The following is a 12,799-nucleotide window of genomic DNA, read 5'->3' as shown; positions in this document are numbered from 1 at the left end:
TCCATTATGTGTGTTCAACACTAAATTGGCCCTCAGTGATGATTAATAAAGATGCATTGCATTATTTTGTAAAGGGATGTTCAGCAGAGGACGCTGTTTCATGAAACTTTGGCACGCACGAGAGCGCCACCTGTCTCTCTTTCTCTCTTACGGACTGTCACATGTAAAAACAGAAGGTCATTAGATTTAGCAAATATATATATATTATAAATTAATAAATTATATGTAATCTGGATTACATAACCAGATTCCAAAAATTAAATACTGTAATGAAATTATAACACTTTTTAAAATCCTCATAATCAGAATAGTTATGTTACTTTTTCTTTCTTTTTTTTTTACATGATTATTTTTCACAAATGGCAGTAAATTATTCAGAATTCAATGATTCTCCTTAAATCTTATTTTTTATCTTTTAAATTTCCTGTTTCATGGAATTGTACGCACTACGCAGACCGGCCACTAGTCAGGCAACTATATTTGCATGGAAAATTGAAAGGCCACAGCAAAAACAAATAAAATATTTAATATTTTTTTCTCTTTTTTTTTGCTAGTTTTGATTTATTTATTTTCAAATATTTGTCAAATTATGTGATTTAATTAATTATTAGCTTTTCATAAATGTATGAACCCCCTATAGTTCCTTACCAAACCCTAGATGGGAAACCCTGACATAATGTAATGTTTAATGCACTTAATGTTGTCCATAACTAAAATATTTGTATTTTTTATATGGTACAAGATTGTCCTGTTTAAATCAGTGTTATAAAAAAGATAGGTCAAAAGTAATCAAAAGTAGTCAAGATTACATTACCTACAATGTGTAATATATATTACATTACAAGCTACAAATTTTATCATGCAACTCGTATTCTGTAATGGACTACAATTTGTAAGTAATCTAACCAGCATGCTCTTCTCTGATGGCGAGGGCGGGGCAACCTGTGACTCATGGGATCCACCAATAGCAATCCACAACAATCCAATCAATTCTTCTAGTTCGAGAAGCCATTTCCCTTGGATATACTCACAATTGTGAAGAAAAGACAAACAACTTCCATTTCAAGCCACCAATCTCATACTTTTTCCAACAATTATTAAATTAAATGCTATTTTGTTGTGCACTGTATAAAATATTTCTACTTTTAAACATTTCTGTACATATCCAAGAGTAAAACTCTTTACCATGAGCAACAGTAATAATTACAGCACATCAACACCATTAGAAACAGAGCAGATGCCGTTGTGCTGTAAGTCGTGGTTCAATGTTTCCGCCAAACACATGAGATTTGCATATGAAAATCTAATATTTAGGACAAGCGCTCTTCAGTAAAGACAAACACAGCATTTTCAAGGGGTTTTGCAGGAGAGAACTGAAAACGCCTCCATCATTTATTTGTACAGTATTATAAAAGGTGGTAAGATACAGTGACAGTCGGGGGAAAAGGAGTCAATGCAACCAGAGTTCAGCAAAATGTTGTTGATATGAATTCCACCGCAATCAGAAACAAGACATTTACTCAAGAACATTTTATCGTAGCCAGGAAGCATCGCAGGATTCGCTAAAGCCGTGTCTGAGATTAGAAGAGCGTCTTTTGGCTTTGTGGTTCTACACAGAGCAAAGATTCAAGTAGAACAAGAGTCCTTCAGGATCGACAGCAATAACAGGAGTGAAATAAAAACATATGTACACAAAAAATTTATTTAGTCTCAATCTACATTAAGATATTGATATTCCTTAGTTTTGGTCTGACATTTCGCTTTGTATGCATAATGGTGAAGAACAAAATCTTGGTTTCTTAACTCGGCTCCAGTTTTGACAGGTGTAAAACCACCAATTTAGACATGTTCCAACAAGGAAGACCCTTACATGTAGTTTGGGCTCATGTGCCAAATAATGACTTGCTGATTTAGCAGTGGAGTGTAATATACAGTCCAGACAAGACCCTAAGAGGACTGAGACAAAAGATCATGCTGGGCTGACAGAAACCCAACACCCCAACCCAAAGTCTGACTGGAGAAAACCTGATTCAAAAGAACTTGACTCCTTTTCCATCATCCATCGAGATGATTTCTGCTTTCCCATCAGCCTGCAGGGCCTGCAGTGAACGCAGCAGCATCCAATCCTCCAGTCCATGAAACTCTGAAAGATACAACAGATCAGTGCAAACCTCAGCTGCTTCCCAGTGATCCCAGGAAATCACAAGCAGGCAAGTTATTTATAAAAAGATAGAGTTATAAATACTATTTTACTGATGTGCTGCAATGTACATGACACATAATTGTATACCTTCTTTTTCTGTGTCATCCCCATTAGAGAGTTCATAAAGTGTAAACACCGAGTTGACCATGCCATTTTTGGAAACCTACATGTAACAATTGAGGGGGAAAAGAAAGTGCACTTAAACACCTCGACTTAACAGATCACTTGCTGGACAAAATAAGTGAAATGCAATGTTTTCATCAGCAAACAGAGTTGACATGACAATTAATACATAGATAAAATCAAGCTGTCAGATTTCTATCATTTACAGGTGAAACTCGAAAAATTAGAATATCGTGCAAAAGTTAATTTATTTCAGTAATTCAACTTAAAACGTGAAACTAATATATTATATAGACTCATTACATGCAAAGTGAGATATTTCAAGCCTTTATTTATTATAATTTTGATGATTATGGTGTACAGTTTATGAAAACCCCAAATTCAAAATTAGAATATTGTGAAAAGGTTTTCATAAGCTGTAAGCCATAATCATCAAAATTATAACAAATAAAGGCTTGAAATATCTCACTTTGCATGTAATGAGTCTATATCATATATTAGTTTCACCTTTTAAGTTGAATTACTGAAATAAATAAACTTTTGCACGATATTCTAATTTTCAGAGTTTCACCTGAATATGGCACTTTATAGAATATATGCTTTAAAGCAGCAGCTTTACAATATTCCCCTTGAAGAAAACAGTGACAATTTCGAACTACTTATTTTCTACTATAAAGCAGCTTTACAGTGTGTTCATGTTTTTACTCACAATGGTCTGACCTAGGGATGGCGAAAACTAAAAAATGTCTTGACCGACCACCGAGCCTCATTAGCCGGTTAACCGCCGAGGAGCTTGTATGTAATCGGAGGACAAATGCCTCCTTAGTTTCGAAATGGTTTGGGTACAAGGTGATCGCATTGAAAATAAAGGCGTTTGTCTAGCGTTAGAAGCTAATTTTAAACATTGCCGCGGCTCATTTAAGAAAATTAGTGTGAGGTAGTGCTAACAATAATAAAGAAAGATGATGATCATAATCACCTTATCTGTTACCACTGAAATGTAGATGTAATGTATTTCCATATTTAAGCACTGTAGTAACACACAACTTACATCTGTGTCATTCTTTTTGGTGAAATGGTCCCACACACTACTCTTCCTCGCACGCTTCATCCTGTCGTCTGCCCTGGCTCTAACCTCGAGTGTGTTAGCCTGTAGCCTTTACTTTTCACAAACCTTGTGAGCGCGCGAACCCAAACGCTGTGACCTCGCGCCAAATGTTTTTATTAGTTTATTTAAGTACAAACAGGCGAGTTATGAAAAATTGAGTGTGAGGGATTTGTTCACTTTACACAAAAAGATATTGGAATGAGACGGCTAACTGTAGTAGCGTTTAGTCCACTGTCTATACTAGCCTAATTTAGAGATCACTTTTTATTTTTTTTTATCGACAACTTTGATCGGTTAACGTTGATACGGTTAACCATCTGTCAAACGGTCATCGGTTAACATCCCTAGTCTGACTTCGATGCTGAACAGAAGAAATTACCTGGAACATTTCCACGTCAAAGTAGGCGGAGCCTCAAAGCCCCGCCCACATATTACATCATCACGCCGGACAAATGGTAACTTTTCTGCTAAGTTCGCTTTGGCATTCTGTTTCGAAATCTCAAAACTAACTCCAAACGAACTTCATTTTGGCCTGATTTAGTTCGAAATGACACCCGTTTATTCTTTGATTTGACTTGAAGTATATCGGGGCCTTTCCACTACAGAGACCTTAGCGACTGTCCTTACTAAGCAAGAGTGCAATAGTCAAATCATGCATGTCAACTTAAATGTGTACGGCTGCACCAAAGGCACTGTTTTAAGAAAGAACAGCTCAGTGATGGTCTGAACATGGAAACGTACATTCAACTCGCGTTACTTTACACAAGTGACATTGTGTTTGATAATGCACAGGATATTCTTACTCACCCACTGATAAATGAGTTTGCCCCACTCTTCCGGTCTCCTCCACATTATAAGACATCGTGTTTTATTTTTATCCAACCATTCCAGGTTTCCTGCGCCAAAGCAAAGAACACAATAATTGTAAAACTCATTTTACAACCTGGGAAACCGTGTCTTCTTTTAAATGCTTGTTTCTTCCCACCTTTTTTTCTCAATTCTTCAAACACTACTTGTATGGCTTCAACTGAAAGTTTTCCTAAACAACACAAGTTATGGGAAATATACATTGCAAGTAATGGCAGAAAAGAATGGTCTTAAAAGGGATAGTTCACCCAAAAATGAAAATTAGCCCATGATTTACTCACCTGAAGGGTTAGGGTTACCCTCAAGTCATCCTAGGTGTATATGACTTTCTTCTTTCAGACGAACACAATCAGAGTTATATAAAAAAAATGTCCTGGCTCTTCCCAGCTTTATAATGGCAGTGAATGACTGTATGTCTTTGGAAGTCCATCAAAGCGCATCTATCCATGATTAAAGTGCTCCACGAGTTAATAAAGGCCTTCTGAAGTAAAGCGATGCGTCCTAACTAGACGTCTGCCAGAAGCTAGTCGATGAAGTTTTAAATATGGACATTTTTTCAATGCGTTTGTGAAAGAAAAACGTCCATATTCAAAACTCGTGGAGCACTTTAATCATGGATAGATGCGCTTTGATGGACTTCCAAAGACATACAGTCATTCACTGCCATTATAAGGCTGGGAAGAGCCAGGACATTTTTTAATATGGCTCCGATTGTGTTCGTCTGTTAGAAGAAAGTCATGCACACCTAGGATGACTTGAGGGTAACCCTAACCCTTCAGGTGAGTAAATCATGGGCTAATTTTAATTTTTGGGTGAACTATCCCTTTAATCCATCATATAAAGATAACACAAAGACAGGAAAGACGCAGTGGCGTCCATGAAAGGATACTCTCAATCTTCTTGTTGTTGAACATGGGGCTTTCCTGCGCCTCGAGCACGTCCAGCGTGTAGAGTTTGCGGTGCCGGCAGTAAGACAGCACGAGTGAACACCACGCCGCCAACTGCTTCTGTCTCGTGTCAACATTTGGCTGCAATCTGCAAAACATGATAAAACATTAGGGTGCCACTTTATATTAAAGGTTGTGTAGGTAAGAATTGTCTAAAGAACTTTTTTTCAAATAGTCTTAAACTGTCTTTATATTACCAATACATAATTAAAATGTAAGTACTTTGAAAAAGAGAGTGTAAAAATTGAGTGACTCTAGTGTATTTAATCTTCAAAAAACACAGCTCATTAATTCCAACGTTTATTCTGCAAACGATTAGTTGCGATGAATCGTTATGCAGCCCTAGTGTACATACAGGTTTTTACATTATCCTTACATTAAATATATCTGCATGTAATTACACTGTTGTAAACCTACACATTCCACCAAACATTACCCGTACCCCACCTCAAAAGCAGCAACAGTTTTTAAATAATACAACATGAGCACAATAAGTGCCAAATAATTACTAACATTCGACAGACAGTCCCATCTCAATAACAATTCAAGACCCAATTTGCAAGAATGTCACACATATTGATGTAAATGAATTCCATCAAGATCAAGATCATCTTCTACATAATAATGTAACTATTTTATTTTGATTAATTATTAATGAATATGTACGCATACATTTTTGTTGTACCCTCAAAATTACCACATTCAGTATTTTTAAAGGGTTAGTTCACCCAAAAATGAAAATAATGTCATTAATGACTCACCCTCATGTCGTTCTAAGCCCGTAAGACCTCCGTTCATCTTCGGAACACAGTTTAAGATATTTTAGATTTAGTCCGAGAGCTTTCTGTCCGTCCATTGAAACTGTATATACAGTATACTGTCCATGTCCATAAAGGTAAAAAAAAGATCATCAAAGTAGTCCATGTGACATCAGTGGGTTAGTTAGAAGTTTTTGAAGCATCGAAAATACGTTTTGGTCCAAAAATAACACAAAATAAGACAAAATAAGACTTTATTCAGCATTGTATTCTCTCCCGGGTCTGTTGTCAATCCTTCACAGTTACGCTGATGGCGTAAGACGCTGATGACGTGTTATCTGGTGCGCCCGAGCTTCATTTATAGACTGAGGGAAACGCACGCTGTAAAAGTGTCTCATCCGCGACATGCACATTTACGCACCATTAAAAAAATGATATCCACGCAAACAATGTAGAATAGCTTGAATATAGCGTGCGTCTCCCTCAGACTGTAAACGAAGCTCGGGCGCACCAGATAACACGTCATCAGCGTCTTACGTCAGCAGCGTCACTGCGGAGTCCTGAACGCAGATTGACAACAGACCCGGGAGAGAATACAATGCGGAATAAAGTCTTATTTTGTGTTATTTTTGGACCAAAACGTATTTTCGATGCTTCAAAAACTTCTAACTAACCCACTGATGTCACATGGACTACTGTGATGATGTTTTTTTTACCTTTATGGACATGGACAGTATACTGTATATACAGTTTCAATGGACGGACAGAAAGCTCTCGGACTAAATCTAAAATATCTTAAACTGTGTTCCGAAGATGAACGGAGGTCTTACGGGCTTAGAACGACATGAGGGTGAGTCATTAATGACATTATTTTCATTTTTGGGTGAACTAACCCTTTAAGGTTATAAGGTTAGTTCATCCAAAAATTCAAATTATCCCATAATTTACTCCATCGGGTAAGAGTTCCCGTTCCCGGGAGCCGGTGATTACAGCTTATAACATTATAAATATGTATATTTTTCTTTCACAAACTCATGGCTTCACTTTAGAAGGCCTTTTTAACCCCCCAGAGTCGCATGGATTACTTTTATGATGGGTGGATGCGCTTCAAAATCTGTGGTACCATTCACTCCCATTATAAAGCTTGGAAAAGCCAGGATATTTTTTAATATAACTCTGATTGTGTTTGGCTGAAAAGAAGAAAGTCATATACACCTAAGACAGTCTGAGGGTGAGTAAATAATGAAATAATTTTTATTTTTGGGTGAACTAAGTTAACTTGAATCATCTTACAGAGATACTTCAGGGCTGAGTATAAAAAAAAAAAAACGTTTATTTCCATGAATTGAAATGGTGTTAATTTCCATAAGTTGTCACAGTTGACAATTGTATTAATTACAATAACTTCCAGGCCATGGAAATTTTCAAAATGTCCAAATATTTCCAGGTTCTCCACTAAGCATGGCACTCTTTCATCTTTTTATAATGCAGTTTTAACTTATTGCAATTTCTTCTTGTTGCAAATCACAGAAGCATGGCTATTCTGATCGCACTAGCTTCCCTTCACCTTTCTAAGCATTTAATGGCATAAAGCATTTAAATGCTACATGACACATTGCAACTGTAAGTATTGTAATACATAACTATACTTAATTTAATCCGTCGCGAGACTGAACTGTGCGTGAAGTGTCAACTGTGGTGCTTTGATTAAGTTACTTCCGTAGCGGAATGCAAACAGCAGCATTATTCACGGTACAAATGTATTATTTTACAATAAAGCAAAGTATTCAGACAATATTGTAGACACGAAACTAGTTGCTCCATCTGCTGTCACTGACAAATGGATTTACTTACGTAAAAAATGGAGGAAAGTTATACTGCCAGGGCCACTCAAAACTCATCGCAGATTTGTACTAGTTCTGTTGATGTGCGGCTCCGCTTCAATCTGTTTCCGCTCTGGTGGAATTATGGGAAACACCCGCCAAATTAAAAGTCTTTTCGATTTACAAATGAGAATAATATAACAAGAATAGTTTGTTTAGTATTTTTTGACATGTAGAAAATTAATTACGACTCGTATAGATTTTTAAAAAATGTATAGAAAATAACGTAGTATGACAAATTAACAGCATATCATTTTTTTTTTTTTTTTGACAAAACGAATTCGGTTGGAAAATAATTGACTCGCAGGTGTTTTAAAAAACCGAGGAATATATAGTATTTTTTTTTTCTGAAATGCAGCCGTGTAAATAAAGTCAGAGATTATAATCAGAATGTGGTGAAGACATAAAAATAATAATAATAATTTCACATTACAAGAAACATATTACAGTGCCATATGTAACTGTATCCGACATGTATTAAAAACTAATAACAGAGCTATCTGTAAATAAAGGGTCTTACTAAGTTGTTTAGCCTATATTAAAATACTATTCATAAATACCATGATATGTCATGAATCGTTTGATTTATAAAAAGTCTATCTATCTATCTATCTATCTATCTATCTATCTATCTATCTATCTATCTATCTATCTATCTATCTATCTATCTATCTATCTATCTTTTGGCGCTTGTGATAATTAATCATTATTTCTCCAAACATGCGCACCATTGGACTAATAGCCCTGGCGGATTCTGTATATTGCATGTATTCACACACAAATAAACCGGATAAGACGTGAATGAATGCTTTATGAGTGATGATTTCTATTCAAAATAATTAATTTGTAACGTTCGTTATTTTGTAGGCCTACTCATTAATTAGCCTAATACTGCATGCGTATTAATAACAGTCTTTCTCGGTAACTCAAAAATTCAACACATAACGTAACATGTTTGAAACACAGTGTTAACATCAGTTTCGACCAGTTTTTGAATCGTTTTTGCTATCTATCTATCTATCTATCTATCTATCTATCTATCTATCTATCTATCTATCTATCTATCTATCTATCTATCTATCTATCTATCTATCTATCTATCTATCTATCTATCTATCTATCTATCTATCTATCTATCTATCTATCTAACAGAAAAGTGTGTGACGGTCATTCGAGCGCGTGGTGGCGCTGTGGGCGGATCCTCTCATCCGGGACATGAGACGAATGACGTCAAGGCGCCGAAATAAACATGGAAATAAACAGTGCTAAATGGACATGAAAACTAATGCAGTATTATTTTCTGAAATAAAAGCACATTGATGCGTTCTACTATTCCGCCCAGCAGTTTGTAACAGAGGTGGGAAAACAACTGTAAGTTTGCCTCCGCCTCTTCATGTCTGTGCAATATAAATAATTATATTGAATGTGTCGGAATGATGCTCAGTGAACCCTGTCTCTCTGCCCTCAAAGCGCGGAACGAGACAGAAAATGATGTATTGACACAGAACCATAATATTATATAGAATTTAATAGAAATATCATTGAAGTATAAAGTCATTAGTTTGCAGCGTCTGCTTCTCCTCAGGTGTGCAGAGATGCAGGCGGCAGAGGAGGCGCAGTCCTCTCTAGCGGAGCGGGTCGAGTCTATGGGAGTGAGTGAACAGGACAAAACTGCAGGAAAAGAGGAAGAAAAGGATAAAGAAAGAGACGAAGAGACGACTGAACCCGCTAAGGATACTAAAACGGAGGATGACACAAGTATGCGCTTCACATTTGTCTCCCTGGGGGTTTAAAACTGGTGGCTACAACAAGGGAAAAGTTTCGAGAAAAGTAGCAGTGACAAAAAAATAAGATTAAAATAAATTAATTAATATTGCATCTAGAAGTACAGTACTGGAAGCTTGACGTTACTAACGTATGGAAGCTTGTTTCAGCCAATCAGAATCGAGTATTTAGACAGACCATTATATATAACATTTTCAAGGATAATTGTCTTTTTATCTCATAATTGCGAGATAAAAAGTCGCAATTACCTTTTTAAAAATGTTATTGTGTGGCGGAAACAATAATAAAAAAAGGATTGTGAGATAAAGTCACTATTACCCTTTTTAAAAAATACTTTTTATTGTTTTTTAAAGCTTCCATGATAAATAATGAGCAGGAAACTAAATAGTAAAAATTAAATGTTTTCCAAATAATATTGTAGACATTTGAAATAAACACTTTTGCAGGCTTTTAAAGAAACTACATGGCTTTTAAATATTAGAATGGGGGTCTTTTAAATGAGAGCGATCATATTTGGGGGTCCTGTATATCAAAGTACCATGGTATCTCCACAATACTTTTTGTAAGGTGTGTGTATAAGTGTGTCCTGTGAGTAGGGCTGTAAACGATTAATCGCGATTAATCGAATCCAAAATAAAAGTTTGTGTTTACATAGGCTAATATATGTGTGTGTATTGTGTATAATTATTTTGTATATATAAATACACACACATGCATGTATATATTTAAGATTTTTTTTATTTATATATAAAATAGTCCTATTTATATATAATATAAAAATATATATGCAGTATATAAATGCAAATATTTCTCAAATATATACATGCATGTGTGTGTATTTATATACACAAAATAATTATACACAATTCACACACATATATTATGTAAACAAACTTTTATTTTGGATTCGATTAATCACGATTAATCGTTTACAGCCCTAGTTGTTTGTCATAATACATATATGAACACTGTGATCGCTTCTATGTAGAGGGAGACAAAGAAGCCATGGATGTAGAGGAGCAGAAAGAGGGAATAACCATAGATGGAGAAATGAATGGAGGTGGAGAAGGGAAGCTGGTGCAGAATGAGGAGGACTGGGAGATCCCGTACAGTGACGAGGAGATGGAGGACTCGAAGAACTGGATGCCTCCACCCGAGGAGATCAGACGCCTGTATGAGCTCCTGTCGAAAGGAGAAGCGCTCGAGCTGAAGTGGGTCGCCCTTCCACGCCGCCCTCCGACCCCTCCACGCACTCCCTCACCTGAGAGAGACGGAGAAGACTCGCAGGAGGCCAAGCAGGAGGAGGATGAGCTCAAGTGAGTCCCAATGTCTATGTTATTACAAATCAGTGTTATTACAATTTAAAATAGGCTAGGCTAACTGTTTTCTATTTGAATATAGTAAAGTGTAATTTATTACTGTGATCAAAGTTGAATTTTCAGCATCATTACTCCAGTCTTCAGTGTCACATGATCCTTTAGAAATAATCCTAATATGATGATTTGCGGCTCAATAATCAATTTTGAAAACCGTTTTTCAACAGTACAATTTTTTTCAGGAATCTTTGATGAATAGAAAGCTCAAGAGAAGAGCATTTATTTGAAATATAAATATTTTGTTACATTATAAATGTCTTTACTGTCACTTTTGATCAATTGAATGCATCCTTGCTGAATAAAGTTAATAATTTATTTAATTTCAGCTTATGCAAATTCAGCTTTGCATCACAGGAATAAATTACATTTTATAATATATTCATATAGAAAACAGTTATTTTAAATTGTAATAATACTTCACAATATTACTAATTTTTTCTGTATTTTTAATCAAATAAATGCAATCTTGGTGAGACTTCTTTTAAAATATTTAAAAAGTCTTATCCCAAAACTTTTGAATGGCAGTGTATGTATACAGTCGATCAAAGGTTTCAATTTTATATGTTTTTGAAAGAAGTCTCTTCAAGGCTGCATTTATTTGATCAAAAACAATAATATTGTGAAGTATTTCAACATGAATGATAATCAAAAATGTTTCCTAAGCATCAAATCATCATATTAAAGTGATTTCTGAAGGATCATGTGACACTGAAGACTGGAGTAATGATGATTCTGTGCTGCATCAGAATTTAAAAGTTATTTTGAATAGTTATATTTCACAATATTACTGTTTATTTTACTGTATTTTTTATACACCGTAGACAAGGCCATTTTTAAACAAGTCAAATATATGTATGTATTTCTATGTGTTGCAGGGCTCTCACACCAACTGAATTTGATTTTGATGAAGAGCAGACTATGGCAACTCCCAAGAACTCTTTTCTCAATCCCCGCAGGACACCAGGTATGATTAACATATTTTCCCACTATGTATAGATTTGGTAATATTGGCAAACACAAAACAAATGAATAATGCGGACTTGAATTCATCCTTTTCTCTCATTCCCAGGTTCCTCTGCCCGCTCTTCGGTCAGACGCGAGGCCCGGCTGGACAAAGTGCTGTCGGACATGAAGCGCCACAGAAAAATTGAGGAACAGATTCTAAGGACAGGTCGTGACCTTTTTAAAAGCGATAAAGCGCGGCCAGGGCCTGCCGTCGAGCCGCCTTTATCCCCGAACAGTCAGCGAGAGCGGGAAAAAGAGCGAGAAAGAGACAGCAACCCCAGCACTGTCTTCAGTCCCAGACAGAGGAGATACTGAGGAAACCACAGACTGCTTGAACAAAAGCCAGGTTTCTGAACTCAACGTAATTCATCATTTTGCATTGGACTGTGAGATGCTCATATTTTACTGATGTTGTCTTTTTTTATTCAAAGGTTTTTTTTATAATGTGAATAAATGTATTGCCTAGATTCTGGTGTCTTGCTATTTTTTGATTGGTAAAACTTTACAATAAGGTTACATAAGTAATTGTTAGTTAATGCAATATATTTGTTACTAAATTAATGAATGAAGTAATGTTAAAGGGGCTGTATGTAGAATTTATAAAGCCTTGTTGTTAGTGACACCGGTGGCCGTGAAGTGAACTACAGGTGCACACGTAGCGTACAGGACACTGAACGTGATTCAATGGTGAAGTTCATTTTCTTAGAAGTAGAAAGACTTTGGAAATACCTTTGTAGCCGTATA

The 12,799-nt window shown here is 35.9% G+C and overlaps 2 protein-coding genes across 3 annotated transcripts; one reads left to right on the top strand and one right to left on the bottom strand.

Moving 5' to 3' along the window:
• Positions 1-1,353: 1,353 nt before the first annotated feature.
• Positions 1,354-7,989, bottom strand: vps25 (vacuolar protein sorting 25 homolog). The gene is made up of 6 exons (XM_079594681.1): positions 7,861-7,989; positions 5,191-5,336; positions 4,420-4,473; positions 4,242-4,330; positions 2,291-2,366; positions 1,354-2,143 (listed from the first exon to the last, which is right to left on the bottom strand). The coding sequence occupies exons 1-6, from the start codon at positions 7,905-7,907 to the stop codon at positions 2,031-2,033; spliced, it is 525 nt and encodes a 174-aa protein (XP_079450807.1). The 5' UTR covers positions 7,908-7,989; the 3' UTR covers positions 1,354-2,030.
• Positions 7,990-9,062: 1,073 nt separating this feature from the next.
• Positions 9,063-12,522, top strand: pagr1 (PAXIP1 associated glutamate-rich protein 1). Of its 2 annotated transcripts, none has more exons than XM_079594677.1 (5): positions 9,063-9,260; positions 9,475-9,647; positions 10,663-10,990; positions 11,926-12,014; positions 12,120-12,522. In XM_079594677.1, exons 2-5 carry the CDS (start codon positions 9,485-9,487, stop codon positions 12,368-12,370), a joined length of 831 nt encoding a protein of 276 aa, XP_079450803.1. In that variant the 5' UTR covers positions 9,063-9,260; positions 9,475-9,484; the 3' UTR covers positions 12,371-12,522. The 2 variants fall into 2 exon arrangements, with proteins under 2 accessions (XP_079450803.1, XP_079450804.1); XM_079594678.1 differs by having other exon boundaries at positions 9,099-9,260; positions 9,458-9,647.
• Positions 12,523-12,799: the final 277 nt, after the last annotated feature.

The sequence above is a fragment of the Phoxinus phoxinus genome (assembly GCF_949152265.1).
Source record: "Phoxinus phoxinus genome assembly, chromosome: 21".
NCBI lineage: Eukaryota > Metazoa > Chordata > Actinopteri > Cypriniformes > Leuciscidae > Phoxinus > Phoxinus phoxinus.
This window is presented reverse-complemented; position numbering and strand designations above follow the sequence as displayed.

What these genes read in the sequence shown, in the direction of transcription:
- pagr1 (XM_079594677.1), top strand. Translation starts at nt 9,485, where the DNA reads ATGCAGGCGGCAGAGGAGGCGCAGTCCTCTCTAGCGGAGCGGGTCGAG. An exon ending in TAAAACGGAGGATGACACAA is followed by an intron (nt 9,648 to 10,662) that starts GTATGCGCTTCA and finishes GCTTCTATGTAG; the next exon opens with AGGGAGACAAAGAAGCCATG. An exon ending in CAATCCCCGCAGGACACCAG is followed by an intron (nt 12,015 to 12,119) that starts GTATGATTAACA and finishes TCTCATTCCCAG; the next exon opens with GTTCCTCTGCCCGCTCTTCG.
- vps25 (XM_079594681.1), bottom strand. Translation starts at nt 7,907, where the DNA reads ATGAGTTTTGAGTGGCCCTGGCAGTATAACTTTCCTCCATTTTTTAC. An exon ending in AACTTTCCTCCATTTTTTAC is followed by an intron (nt 5,337 to 7,860) that starts GTAAGTAAATCC and finishes CATGTTTTGCAG; the next exon opens with ATTGCAGCCAAATGTTGACA. An exon ending in TGAAGAATTGAGAAAAAAAG is followed by an intron (nt 4,331 to 4,419) that starts GTGGGAAGAAAC and finishes GCTTTGGCGCAG; the next exon opens with GAAACCTGGAATGGTTGGAT.